At 43.9% G+C, this 15,201-nt stretch overlaps 1 protein-coding gene across 1 annotated transcript; it reads right to left on the bottom strand.

Annotated features, from left to right (window-relative positions):
- Positions 1 to 1,290: 1,290 nt before the first annotated feature.
- Positions 1,291 to 14,832, bottom strand: LOC132393820 (uncharacterized). Its single transcript, XM_059969212.1, has 3 exons — positions 14,651 to 14,832; positions 12,722 to 12,816; positions 1,291 to 2,715 (listed from the first exon to the last, which is right to left on the bottom strand). The coding sequence occupies exon 3, from the start codon at positions 2,558 to 2,560 to the stop codon at positions 1,904 to 1,906; it is 657 nt and encodes a 218-aa protein (XP_059825195.1). The 5' UTR covers positions 2,561 to 2,715; positions 12,722 to 12,816; positions 14,651 to 14,832; the 3' UTR covers positions 1,291 to 1,903.
- Between the last annotated feature and the right edge of the window lie 369 nt (positions 14,833 to 15,201).

The following is a 15,201-nucleotide window of genomic DNA, read 5'->3' as shown; positions in this document are numbered from 1 at the left end:
GAGCTTGACCGCAAACTTCTGTACAGCTCGAGCTGACAACTGTTGTCCTGGAGTGAGCCTCTCCCTCCCCGTTGTCCTGTTGTGGGGGTGAAGGAGCATTGTCGGTTTGCGGTGACAGGCCGGGATGCATGGCCCCATCGTGATTAGTGCTATTACATTCTGGGCACTTCACGGCGATCGTACACTCTCTGGTGAGGTGAGAGGTTGAGGAACAGCATTTAAAACATATTCTTTTCTCCTTGAGAAGGGCCATCCTCTCTTCAAGGGGTTTTTCCCTAAACGTTCTGCATCTTTTGAGAGGGTGAGGTTTATTATGCAATGGACAATACTTGCTAGGGTTGTTGTTAGTTGTAAAGGCTTCAGTCTTGAGCACTGAGATGGGTTTATTGATGTTGAAAGTATTCAAAGAGGATCTACCTGGCTTGGTGTAAATTGTACTGCTTCCTGGACCCGTGAGGCTAGGGCAGGCATGGGCAAACTACAGCCCGCGGGCCATATGCGGCCCATTAAGCTTTTTAATCTGGCCCGCAGAACTTGATGAAATTATATTAATAAACCTTGTTAACGTTTTTTTCCCTCAATTCTGGCGTTTTCCCGATAGATGACGCACTCTATATACATTGACCTTTGTTGAGGTGCAGCGTATTACTCCACATTTGCGCTTTACTTTGTGACCTTGTAGCGACCCATTTCCTGGCACATCCGAACCGGCTCACAATTAGCCAGCTTTCCAGCTAAGGGAGATAGCCTGCGGGGATTTGCGAGCACAGAGCTCCGCATACTGGTGCGCTCTCACTGTTCTGTCATTGTGCGGGTCGTTGTTGAGTTTTGGCACAGGGGACAATTGAATAAGAAGGAGCAGGACAAGTAGACCTGCATATCCTACCATTTTTGAAATAAAGACAGTCAGGAGGAGAGTGATGATGATAATATCTTGAAGGATAACAGAATTTTCAGTGCTTTAAAATAATAACTGTTACTATTAAAAAAAAGCTGTATTTTATTCATTTAATTTTCAGTGTTTTAAAAGTCATTTCAATAAATAGCTAAATACCATGGGACTTCAAAGACAGATATTTTGTTGTAATGCATTTGTTCATTTTCAATTGAAATTAAAGCACATGTTTTCTACATATCCCATGATATTTTATTTTCTCTTATGAGGTGTATTACCAAAACACTCTGTCCATCTGCTCCTGGTCTGGCCCCCCCCCCGTCAAATTTTAGAACCCTTTGTGGCCCTCAAGTCAAAAAGTTTGCCCACCCTTGGGCTAGGGTCGTTTCGCTTCTTCGCCTCCTTGCACACAAACTTAGTGAGGTGCTTAAAGGGAGGAAATCGACCATCGTGGTCTTCCTTGTACTCTGAGGCAACAGACAGCCACCTGTCCTGCAGCCCAAATGGAAGTTTGACCACGATTTGTCTAATCCCGGATGGAGTATCTAGGTATACTAGACCAGCTGAGTAGCCATCTTCTTTGGCACCTTGGATCTCCATGAGTAAATCTCTGAGTTCTCTTAACTTAATGTGATCTTTGGCTGACACCTTAGGAAAGTTTTCCAGACGTCAATATAGCGCCGCTTCGATAATTTCGGGGGCCCCATAGCCCTCCCAAAGTCTCTCCCATGCTTTGCTTAAGGCTAGCTCGGGTTTGTTGATGTACACTGAACGTATGCGTCTCACCTGTTCGCATGATTCTTTTCCCAGCCATTTTGCCATAAGATCCAACTCTTGAGTTGCTCTGAGCTGGACTCCGTGGATAGCGTTGGTGAATGTGGAGTACCATGCACGGTAATTTTCAGGTTTATCGTCAAACTGCTACAGTCCCGAAGTGACGAGATCTCGTTGTGCTAAATACTGCATCATGGGATCAACTGTAAGTGGCATGCGGGCTGGGGAAATACGTTAGCGCGTATATGACTGAGGGCGTACATTTCTTATGGAATTTGCTATCCTGAATTTGACCTCTGCATCTCTTCTCCCTAAATATTGTAAGTTTGGTGTCAAGAAGTATTTGTCATCAGCTCTTTCATTCTTGACTTCATCGCGGAGTTGCGAGGGTAAATTGTCTTCATCATATGGATGTGATGCAATCGGGTCTGCCTGAGGTTCCTCATGACATGGGATGTTATCAAATACGTACGGAGAGGAAGGACGAGGCTTCCTGTCTATTTGAGATCGGACATAGTCGCTTGTGCGTTCCAATCTGGTCCTTTCTGAAGTAGATCTTACGTCGGTCAGATTATGCAGTCCTTCAGCTTCTTCTATGTACTCTGCTTCCACCTTGGCAGCTTCTTCTTCTCCTTCTAGCTTCAGCACTTCCAACTCTGCCAATATCCTTGTCATTTCCAACTGGATTTCGGCTTCTCTGGCAGCCTTTTCCTTCTGGATTTCGGCTTCTTTGGCGGCCCCTTCCATTTTCAATTTTGCTGCTCGCTTGCCGTAGTCCACCCGCACATGGGCGGCATCTGCTTTAGCTCTTGCCTGGGCGGCCTTACTTGATGATGCCCTACTGCCCTTGTCGCTGGGTGGCATCGACTTGATGCTGGATCGAGATGACATTGCAGCACTTGAAACACCTGATAATGCCGCTTTTTCACTATAGCGTTCTCGCTCGGGTGTAATGAAATGCCAAGATAAACCGTAGTCAATGAGAACAAGGTCGCCGTAAGATTAACCATTTACTGTTCACTCTTCACATTAACATATGGTGAAAACTGTTGATAAAACAATACAAGATTGATACAGTATTTGTTCCCTTCTTGATATCACATTTACATTGTAAATACTTGTAAAAGTAAACTACAACTGCATTGCTTTAAAGTGCAGCATACAGCCTACACCATGGACCGCTTTAAATACACTTCAACTCAAACTATCTGTAACTGTTTAACTAATGAAAACATAAACATTATCGATCGTCGTTACTTTTAACAGGATCGGCATTAACATTTTAATTCAACATATCGATTATCTATTAACTTACAGCGTTGCTCTCACTGTGATTTCTAATGCTTACAAACAACTTCTTGCTCGGGTCTGCCTCGTGCGAGCCCCCACCCTTGCGTCGATCCCAAACCAGTATTTTCCCACAAGACGCGGCAAAACCGGATGTGATGTCATTGCATGCTGATATATTTTACAGGCAATGAATATACTTTAAACAATTCTAATTCTAACTAGAAGATACTAACAAATAAATTACTAAGCGAAAATATTATAAACTAAATAACTGCCATAAAGGCAACACAGATACTGTTACAGCTACAGAAAGGATAGGTAATGTAGCAGGATCCTCTTTTGAGTCAGTATGGGTGGAAGTCAGGAACAGGTAAGGAGCAGTTACTCTGCTAGGGGTATTCTATAGGCCCCCTCGTAGCAGCAGAGATACCGAGGAGCAGATCGGGAGGTAGATTTTGGAAAGGTGCAAAAATAACAGGGTTGTTATCATGGGTGACTTTAACTTCCCTAATATTGATTGGCACTTGATTAGTTCCAAGGGTTTAGATGGGGCAGAGTTTGTTAAGTGCATCCAGGATGGATTCCTGTCACAGCATGTAGACAGGCCGACTAGGGGGAATGCCATACTAGATCTAGTATTAGGCAACAAACTGGGTCAGGTCACAGATCTCTCACTGGGTGAGCATCTGGGGGACAGTGATCACCACTCCCTGACCTTTAGCATTATCATGAAATAGGATAGAATCAGAGAGGACAGGCAAATTTTTAATTGGGGAAGGGCAAATTATGAGGTTAAAAGGCTAGAACTTGCGGGTGTGAATTGGGTTGATGTTTTTGCAGGGAAATATGCTATGGACATGTGGTCGATGTTTAAGGATCTCTTGCAGGATGCTAGGGATAAATTTGTCCCGGTGAGGAAGATAAAGAATGGTAGGGTGAAGGAACCATGGGTGACAAGTGAGGTGGAAAATCTAGTTAGTTGGAAGAAGGCAGCATACATGAGGTTTAGGAAGAAAGGATCAGATGGATCTATTGAGGAATATAGGGTAGCAAGAAAGGAGCTTAAGAAGGGGGCATGAGAAGGCCTTGGCTAGTAGGGTAAAGGAAAACCCCAAGGCATTCTTCAATTATGTGAAGAACAAAAGGATGACAGAAGTGAAGGTAGGACCGATTAGAGATAAAAGTGGGAAGATGTGCCTGGAGGCTGTGGAAGTGAGTGATGTCCTCAATGAATACTTCTCTTCAGTATTCACCAATGAGAGGGAACTTGATGATGGTGAGGACAATATGAGTGAGGTTGATGTTCTGGAGCATGTTGATATTAAGGGATAGGAGGTGTTGGAGTTGTTAAAATACATTAGGACAGATATGTCCCTGGGGCCTGACGTAATATTCCCCAGGCTGCTCCACGAGGCAAGGGAAGAGATTGCTGAGCCTCTGGCTAGGATCTTTATGTCTTTGATGTCCACGGGAATGGTACTGGAGGATTGGAGGGAGGCAAAAGTTGTCCCCTTATTCAAAAAAGGTAGTAGGGATAGTCCGAGTAATTATAGACCATTGAGCCTTACGTCTGTGGTGGGGAAGCTGTTGGAAAAGATACTTAGAGATAGGATCTATGGGCATTTAGAGAATCCTGGTCTGATCAGGGACAGTCAGCATGGCTTTGTGAAGGGCAGATCATGTCTAACAAGCCTGATAGAGTTCTTTGAGGAGGTGACCAGACATATAGATGAGGGTAGTGCAGTGTATGTGATCTACATGGAATTTAGTAAGGCATTTGACAAGGTTCCACATTGTAGGCTTATTCAGAAACTCAAAAGGCATGGGATCAAGGGAAGTTTGGCCAGGTGGATTCAGAATTGGCTTGCCTGCAGAGGGTCATGGTAGAGGGAGTACATTCAGATTGGAGGGTTGTGACTAGTGGTGTCCCACAAGGATCAGTTATGGGAACTCTACTTCTCATGATTTTTATTAATGACCTGGATGTGGGGGTAGAAGGGTGCGTTGGCAAGTTTGCAGATGACACAAAGGTTGGTGGTGTTGTAGACAGTGTAGAGGATTGTTGAAGATTGCAGAGAGACATTGATAGGATGCAGAAGTGGGCTGAGAAGTGGCAGATGGAGTTCAACCCGGAGAAGTGTGAGGTGGTACACTTTGGAAGGACAAACTCCAAGGCAGAGCACAAAGTAAATGGCAGGATACTTGCTAGTGTGGAGGAGCAGAGGAATCTGGGGGTACATGTCCACAGATCTCTGAAAGTTGCCTCATAGGTAGATAGGGTAGTTAAGAAAGCTAATGGAATGTTAGCTTTCATAAGTCGAGGGGTAGAGTTTAAGAGACGCGATGTAATGATGCAGCTCTGTAAAACTCTGGTTAGGCCACACTTGGAGTACTGTGTCCAGTTCTGGTCACCTCACTATAGGAAGGATGTGGAAGCATTGGAAAGGGTACAGAGGAGATTTACCAGGATGCTGCCTGGTTTAGAGAGTATGGATTATGATCAGAGATTAAGGGAGCTAGGGCTTTACTCTTTGGAAAGAAGGAGGATGAGAGGAGACATGATAGAGGTGTACAAGATATTAAGAGGAATAGATAGAGTGGATAGCTGGCACCTCTTCCCCAGGGCACCACTGCTCAGTACAAGAGGACATGGCTTTAAGGTAAGGGGAGGGAAGTTCAAGGAGGATATTAGAGGAAGGTTTTTCACTCAGAGAGTGGTTGATGCGTGGAATGCACTGACTGAGAGTGGTGGAGGCAGATACACTAGTGAAGTTTAAGAGACTACTAGACAGGTATATGGAGGAATTTAAGGTGGGTGTTATCTGGGAGTCAGAGTTTGAGGATTGGCACAACATTGTGGGCCAAAGGGCCTGTAATGTGCTGTAATATTCCTTGTTCTATGTTCTGTGTTTCTCAGGGTTGAAGTGTCTGTAACAAAGGGTATGCATTGCAGGTGAGAGGGGGGAGATTCAAAGAGGATGTGAGGGGTAAGTTTTTTACTCAGAGAGTGGTGGAGGCCTGAAAATCAATGCCTGGTTTGGTGGTGGATACAAATACATTAGAGGCTTTGAAGAGATGTTTAGAATGAATGTGAGGAGGATGGAGGGATATGGACATGGTGTAGGTAGGAGGGATTAGTGTTTAGAATGAATGTGAGGAAGATGGAGGGATATGGACATGGTGTAGGTAGGAGGGATTAGTGTTTAGAATGAATGTGAGGAAGATGGAGGGATATGGACATGGTGTAGGTAGGAGGGATTAGTGTTTAGAATGAATGTGAGGAGGATGGAGGGATATGGACATGGTGTAGGTAGGAGGGATTAGTGTTTAGAATGAATGTGAGGAAGATGGAGGGATATGGACATGGTGTAGGTAGGAGGGATTAGTGTTTAGAATGAATGTGAGGAGGATGGAGGGATATGGACATGGTGTAGGTAGGAGGGATTAGTGTTTAGAATGAATGTGAGGAAGATGGAGGGATATGGACATGGTGTAGGTAGGAGGGATTAGTGTTTAGAATGAATGTGAGGAAGATGGAGGGATATGGACATGGTGTAGGTAGGAGGGATTAGTGTTTAGAATGAATGTGAGGAGGATGGAGGGATATGGACATGGTGTAGGTAGGAGGGATTAGTGTTTAGAATGAATGTGAGGAAGATGGAGGGATATGGACATGGTGTAGGTAGGAGGGATTAGTGTTTAGAATGAATGTGAGGAAGATGGAGGGATATGGACATGGTGTAGGTAGGAGGGATTAGTGTTTAGAATGAATGTGAGGAAGATGGAGGGATATGGACATGGTGTAGGTAGGAGGGATTAGTGTTTAGAATGAATGTGAGGAAGATGGAGGGATATGGACATGGTGTAGGTAGGAGGGATTAGTGTTTAGAATGAATGTGAGGAAGATGGAGGGATATGGACATGGTGTAGGTAGGAGGGATTAGTGTTTAGAATGAATGTGAGGAAGATGGAGGGATATGGACATGGTGTAGGTAGGAGGGATTAGTGTTTAGAATGAATGTGAGGAAGATGGAGGGATATGGACATGGTGTAGGTAGGAGGGATTAGTGTTTAGAATGGATGTGAGGAAGATGGAGGGATATGGACATGGTGTAGGTAGGAGGGATTAGTGTTTAGAATGAATGTGAGGAAGATGGAGGGATATGGACATGGTGTAGGTAGGAGGGATTAGTGTTTAGAATGAATGTGAGGAAGATGGAGGGATATGGACATGGTGTAGGTAGGAGGGATTAGTGTTTAGAATGAATGTGAGGAAGATGGAGGGATATGGACATGGTGTAGGTAGGAGGGATTAGTGTTTAGAATGAATGTGAGGAAGATGGAGGGATATGGACATGGTGTAGGTAGGAGGGATTAGTGTTTAGAATGAATGTGAGGAGGATGGAGGGATATGGACATGGTGTAGGTAGGAGGGATTAGTGTTTAGAATGAATGTGAGGAGGATGGAGGGATATGGACATGGTGTAGGTAGGAGGGATTAGTGTTTAGAATGAATGTGAGGAGGATGGAGGGATATGGACATGGTGTAGGTAGGAGGGATTAGTGTTTAGAATGAATGTGAGGAAGATGGAGGGATATGGACATGGTGTAGGTAGGAGGGATTAGTGTTTAGAATGAATGTGAGGAAGATGGAGGGATATGGACATGGTGTAGGTAGGAGGGATTAGTGTTTAGAATGAATGTGAGGAAGATGGAGGGATATGGACATGGTGTAGGTAGGAGGGATTAGTGTTTAGAATGAATGTGAGGAAGATGGAGGGATATGGACATGGTGTAGGTAGGAGGGATTAGTGTTTAGAATGAATGTGAGGAAGATGGAGGGATATGGACATGGTGTAGGTAGGAGGGATTAGTGTTTAGAATGAATGTGAGGAAGATGGAGGGATATGGACATGGTGTAGGTAGGAGGGATTAGTGTTTAGAATGAATGTGAGGAGGATGGAGGGATATGGACATGGTGTAGGTAGGAGGGATTAGTGTTTAGAATGAATGTGAGGAAGATGGAGGGATATGGACATGGTGTAGGTAGGAGGGATTAGTGTTTAGAATGAATGAGGAAGATGGAGGGATATGGACATGGTGTAGGTAGGAGGGATTAGTGTTTAGAATGAATGTGAGGAAGATGGAGGGATATGGACATGGTGTAGGTAGGAGGGATTAGTGTTTAGAATGAATGTGAGGAAGATGGAGGGATATGGACATGGTGTAGGTAGGAGGGATTAGTGTTTGGGTATTTTTTATTTGCCTTTTAGCTGGTTCGGCACAACATTGCGGATCAAGATAAAAGAAAGTTCCAATTCCTGCTTGGATGTTGAATTAACATTATCTGAACTTAAATGGGCTATTAATGGTGCTGATCTAACATCACCTGAGGAAGATTATATTTGTTATACCATGTTTAATTTGGAGAAGGAAGTCTGAGAATCAGAAGGGGGTGCTGCGGGAACCATTTTGATTTTTTCTTCTCGTCGGGGTTAAGAGAGGCAGGACTGCGCAGGCGTATGATGTTGGGCAGTGAAGCATGGGAGATTTAAAAGGAACACAGCCTTATACAGCGGGCAGCAGAATGAGCCGGGGGCAGAGTGAAGGCTTAAGGGCTTTGGCTCAACGGGCTTAGGCAGAAACGGGCGAGGCAAAGTAGGTTTAGTTTTCAATTTTTCCTGTTATTTGAGGAAAGGGGGAATTATGAGTGTGAGGGCAGCTTGTTCTTCTTGGTGTTGGATGTGGGAGATCCTGGAGTCTCCTAGCATCCCGGACATCCACATCTGCGCCAGGTGCGCCAAGCTGCAGCTTCTCAGGGACCGTGTTAGGAACGGGAGATGCAGCTCGATGACCTTCGCCTGGTCAGGGAGAGTGAGGAGTTGATAGAGAGGAGTTACAGTCAGGTGGTCACACCGGGGCCACGGGAGGCAGACAGGTGGGTCACGATTAGGAGGCGGAAGGGGAAGAGTCAGGTACTAGAGAGTACCCCAGTGGCTGTACTCCTTGACAATAAGTACTCCTGTTTGAGTGCTGTTGGAGAGGACAGCCTACTTGGGGGAAGCAACAGTGGCCGTGCCTCCGGCACAGAGTCCAGCCCTGTAGCTCAGAAGGGTAGGGAAAGAAAGAGGAGGGCAGTAGTAATAGGGGACTCGATAGTTAGGGGGTCAAATAGGTGATTCTGTGGACGCAGACAGGAGACCCAGATGGTAGTTTGCCTCCCTGCTGCCAGGGTTCGGGATGTTTCTGTTCGCGTCCAAGATTTCCTGAAGTGGGAGGGTGAGGAGCCAGAGGTCGTGGTGCATATAGGTACCAATGACATAGGTAGGAAAGGGGAAGAGGTCCTGAAAGGAGAATATAGGGAGTTGAGAAGACTCCGCAAAGGTAATAATCTCAGGATTACTGACTGTGTCACGCAACAGTGAGAGTAGGAATGGAATGAGGTGGAGGATAAATGTGTGGCTGAGAAATTGGAGCAAGGGGCAAGGATTCAAGTTTTTGGATCTTTGGGACCTCTTTGGGGGCAGGTGTGACCTGTACAAAGAGGATGGGTTGCACTTGAATCCTAGTGGGACCAAAATCCTGGTGGGGATATTTACGAAGGCTACTGGGGAGGCTTTAAATTAGAATGGTTGGGGGGTGGGAATCAAATTTGATGATACTAGGAGAGAAGAGGTTAGTTCACAAATAGAGAAAGCTAGTAGACAGTGTGTGAGGGAGGATAGGCAGGTGATAGAGAAGGGGAGCGCTCAGACCGAAGATGTAGAGGAGAAGGAAGAAAAAGATAATAAATTTGATTGCATCATTAGGGGTAAACAGAGAGGAAGAGGTGGAGAGTTTCTTAAATGCATCTATTTTAATGCTAGGAGCATTGTAAGAAAGGTGGATGAGCTTCGAGCATGTATTGATACCTGGAAATATGATGTTGTAGCCATTATTCAAACATGGTTGCAGGAGGGGTGTGATTGACAACTAAATGTTCCTGGATTTAGTTGCTTCAGGTATGATAGAATTGAGGGGCAAGAGGGGGAGGTGTTGCACTTCTTGTCAGAGAAAATATTACAGTGGTAGTTTTGCAGGAAAGATTAAAGGACTCGTCTAGGGAGGCTATTTGGTTGGAATTGAGGAATGGGAAAGGTGTAATAACACTTATAGGGGTGTATTATACACCACTTAATGAGGAACAAGAATTGGAGGAGCAAATTTGTAAGGAGGTAGCAGATATTGTAGTAACCACAAGGTTGTGATTGTGGGAGATTTTAACTTTCCACACATAGACTGGGAAGCCAATTCTGTAAATGGGTTGGATGGTTTAGAGTTTGTAAGATGTGCGCAGGATAGTTTTTTGCAGCAATACATAGAGGTACCTAATAGAGAAGGGGCAGCGTTGGATCTCCTGTTAGGAAATGAGATAGGTCAGGTGACGGAGGTATGTGTTGGGGAGCACTTCGGGTCCAGTGATCACAATGTCATTAGTTTCAATATCATTATGGAGAAGGATAGGACTGGACCCAGTGTTGAGAATTTTGATAGGAGAAAGGCTAACTTTGAGAAGATACAAAAGGATTTAGAAGGAGTGAATTGAGACAATTTTTTTAATGGGAAGGATGTAATAGAGAAAAAGAGGTCATTTAAAGGTGAATTTTTGAGGGTACAGAAACTTTATGTTCCTGTTAGGTTGAAAGGAAAGGTTAACGATTTGAGAGAGGCATGGTTTTCAAGGGATATTGGAAACTTGGTTTGGAAAAAGAGGGAGATCTACAATACAGGCAAAATATAGGTAGCATGCAGTAAATGAGGGGCTCGAGGAATATAAAGAATGTAAAAAGAATCTTAAAAAGCTAAAAGAAGATACGAGGTTGCTTTGGCAAGTAAGGTGAAAATAAATCCAAAGGGTTTCTACAGTTATATTAATAGCAAAAGGATAGTGAGGGATAAAATTGGTCCCTTAGAGAATCAGAGTGGACAGCTATTTGTGGAGCCAAAAGAGATGGGGGAGATTTTGAACAATTTCTTTTCTTTGGCATTCACTGAAGAGAAGGATATTGAATTGTGTAAGGGAAATGAGTATGGTAGTTATGGAAACTATGATGAATAAAGAGGAGGGAGTACTGGCGCTTTTAAAGAATATAAAAGTGGATAAGTCTCCAGATCCTGACAGGATATTCCCTAGGACCTTGAGGGAAGTTAGTGTAGAAATAGCAGGGGCTCTGACAGAAGTATTTCAAATGTCATTAGAAACAGGGATGGTGCCGGAGGATTGGTGTATTGCTCATTTGGTTCCATTGTTTAAAAAAGGTTCTATGAGTAAACCTAGCAATTGACGACAGTGGTGGGTAAATTAATGGAAAGTATTCTTAGAGATGGTATGTATAATTATCTGGATAGACAGGGTCTGATTAGGAACAGTCAACATGGATTTGTGTGTGGAAGGTCATGTTTGACAAATCTTATTGAATTTTTTGAAGAGGTTACTAGGAAAGTTGACTGGGGTAAAGCAGTGGATGCTGTCTATATGGACTTCAGTAAAGCCTTTGACAAGGTTCCACATGGAAGGTTAGTTAGGAAGGTTCCATTGTTAGCTATTAATACTGAAGTAGTAAAATGGATTCAACAGCGGCTGGATGGGACATGCCAAAGAGTAGTGGTGGATAACTGTTTGTCAGGTCGGAGGCCGGTAACTAGTGGTGTGCCTCTGGGATCTGTACTGGGTTCAATGTTGTTTCTCAAATACATTAATATCCGAATGATGGGGTGGTAAATTGGATTAAGTATGCAGATGATACTAAGATAGATGGTGTTGTGGATAATAAAGTAGGATTCCGAAGCTTGCAGAGAGATTTAGGCCAGTTAGAAGAGTGGGCTGAAAGATGGCAGATGGAGTTTAATGCTGATAAGTGTGAGGTGCTACATTTTGGTAGGACTAATCAAAATAGGACATACATGGTAAATAGTAGGGCATTGAGGAATGCAGTAGAACAGAGTGATCTAGGAACAATGGTGCATAGTTCCCTGAAGGTGGAATGTGGGTAGGGTGTTGAAGAAAGCTTTTGGTATGCTGGCCTTTATAAATCACAGCATTGAGTATAGGAGTTGTGACGTAATGCTAATATTGTACAAGGCATTGGTGAGACCAAATTTGGAGTATTGCGTACAGTTCTGGTCACCAAGTTATAGGAAAGATGTTAACAAAATAGAGAGAGTACAGAGGAAATTTACTAGAATGTTACCTGGGTTTCAGCACCTGAGTTACAGAGAAAGGTTGAACAAGTTAGGTCTTTATTCTTTGGAGCATAGAAGGTTGAGGGGGGACTTGATGGAGGTATTTATAATTATGAGGGGGATCAATAGAGTTGACGTAGATAGGCTTTTTCCATTGAGAGTAGGGGAGATCCAAACAAGAGGACATGGGTTGACAGGGGGCAGAAGTTTAGGGGTAACATGAAGGAGAACTTCTTCACTCAGAGCGTGTTAGCTGTGTGGAATGAGCTTCTGGTAGAAATGGTAGAGGTAGGCTCGATATTGTCATTTTTAAAAAAAATTGGATAGGTATATGGACAGGAAAGGACTGGAGGGTTATGGGCTGTAATGATCCAAAAACCTACTTCATTATCCACAATGCCATGGCCTTTTCGGATATGGCCCTTGTGGCTAAAGGGATCAGGGGGTATGGAGAGAAATGGTTTACACAGTAGGCTCATTTCAGTATCTTCACATGTATGTAAGATGATGGAATGAATGGTTAGAGCAAGGCTTCCTTACTTTGTGGAGAGTAGCTCACATTTTCTTCTGCTGATCCCTCAATGAGAAACTGATGTCTGATGTCAGCTGTTGAGTAATTTGTTGTTTTTCAGCAGCTGTACAGGGTAAAAACATAAAAATACTATAAATTACAACATAAATAATGTCAAAAAAAGAAATGCTGAGATAGTGTTCACAGGTTCATGGTCCAATCAGAAACCTGATGGGAGAGGGGATGAGGCTTTCCTGGATTGTGGAGAAGAGAAAGAGTTAGATGTGGTGTTAGTGTTAAAGAACCCGATGGGAGTGAAGAAACTGTTGTGGAAATGTTATATTTGGGTCTTTGTCCTCCTGTACTTCCGAATGAGGCAGAATTCAGAGGAGGGCAAGGTCCAAATAATGGTTATCAAGTAGTGTAAAAATGAGCAAAAAACAGTGAGCTAGTGGACATTGGTTCATGGTCCATTCAGAAATCTGATGTCAGAGGGGAAGAAGCTGTTCTTCAATGATTGAATATGTTCCTTCAGACTCCCATAACTCCTCCCTGATGGTAGCAATGAGAAGAGACCATGTCCTGAATGATGAATGCATCCTTCTTGAGGCAATGCCTTTTGAAGGTGTCCTTGATACTGGGGAGGCCCATGATGGAGCAGGCTTCATGCAGCTTTTTCTGTTCCTGTGCTGTGGCTCCTCTATTCCAGGCAATGATGCAACCAATTTGAATGCTCTCCATGGTACATTTGTAGACATTTGCTCAAGTATTTGGTGACATATCAAGTCCCCTCAAACTCCAATGAAATATAGCCGCTCTTACAGAACATAGAATAGAATAGTACAGCACAGTACAGGCCCTTCGGTCTACAATGTTGTGCTGTCCCTTAAACTCTGCCTCCCATATATCCCCCCACCTTAAATTCCTCTATATACCTGTCTAGTAGTCTCTTAAATTTCACAAGTGTATCTGCCTCCACCACAGACTCAGGCAGTGCATTCCACGCACCAACTACTCTCTGAGTAAAAAACCTTCCTCTAATAACACCCTTGAATTTACCACCACTTACCTTGTATTGAGCAGTGGTGCCCTGGGGAAGAGGCACTGGCTGTCCTCTCTATCTATTCCTCTTATACCGCATTTGTAGTTGCATCTAAATGTTGGGCTTAGGATAGATCTTTGGAGATGTCAAGAACCTAGGTCTAATTTGAAGGCAAAATATAATATAAATGGTAAGATTCTTGGCGGTGTTAAGGATCTGAGAGTTCTTGGGGTCCATGTCCATAGGACTCTCAAAGCTGCTCTGCAGGTTAAGAAGACGTATGGTGTGTTGGCCTTCATCAATTGTGGGATTGAAATCAAGAGTGGTGAGGTAATGTTACAGCTATATTAGACCTTAGTTAGACCCCTCTTGGATTAATGTGTTCAGTTCTGGTCACTTCACTACAGGAAGGATGTGGATGCTATAGAGAGAGTGCAGAGGAGATTTACTAGCATGTTTACTGGTTGGAGTGTGTACCTTATGAGAATAGGTTAAGTGAACTTGACCTTTTCTCCTTGAAGTGACAGAGGATGAGAGTGGCCTAATAGAGGTGAATAAGATGATGAGGTTCATCAATCGTGTGGATAGTCAGTGGCTGAAATGGCTCATCAATCGTGTGGATAGTCAGTGGCTGAAATGGCTAACATGAGGTGCTTTCAAATAGGTACTGAGGAGATGCCATGGATAAGTTTTTCACACAGAGAGTGCTGGGTGCGTGGAATGCACTGCTGGCAGCGGTGGTGGAAGCAGCTAAAAAGGGTCTTTTAAGAGCCTCTTAGATAGGTACATGGAGCTTAGAAAAACAGAGGGCTATGCGGTAGGGAAATTCTAGGCAGTATCTAGAGTAGGTTACATGGTTGGTGCAACACTGTGGGCTGAAAAGCCTGTAATGTGCTGTAGATTATGTTCTAACAACCTCTTGTAGTTGGGTGTCCTCGATGGTGGGGAAAGCTGTTCCCATGATGTATTGGCTGTCCACCACACTGTATAGCCTCTTGCCATCCTGGGTGTTGGAGTTTCTGTACCATTCTGTGAGTCAGAATGGTTTCCACTGTACATCTGTAGTACTTTGTCAGAGTCTTCAATGACATACTGAACCTCCTTAAAAAAAAAGAAAGTACAGACACTGGCGTGCATTCTTTGTAGTTGCATCTAGACCCAAGGCAACTCTGTCTGAAATGGTACCTCACAGGAATTTAAAGCCACTCGCTCTCTCCACCTCCTACCCACCTATGAGAACTGACACCTGGTTCTCCTGACTTGCCCTCCCATTGATCACCCTCTGGGTTTTGTTGACGTTTAGTGGGAAGTTGAATTTGTGGCATCACTCAACCAGGCATGCCATCTCATTCTTACATGCTGACTCATCACTTTCAGGAGCAGGCAGCATCGGTGCAAGCAGCGGAGCGGGAGTAAGGAGTGCTCGTGATCGACATACGACTGGAGATCGGAGGATCAGCCATTGTA

The sequence above is a fragment of the Hypanus sabinus genome, chromosome 1, assembly GCF_030144855.1.
Source record: "Hypanus sabinus isolate sHypSab1 chromosome 1, sHypSab1.hap1, whole genome shotgun sequence".
Lineage (NCBI taxonomy): Eukaryota > Metazoa > Chordata > Chondrichthyes > Myliobatiformes > Dasyatidae > Hypanus > Hypanus sabinus.
Note: the sequence above shows the minus strand (reverse complement) of the source record. Positions and strands in the feature narration are given on the sequence as shown.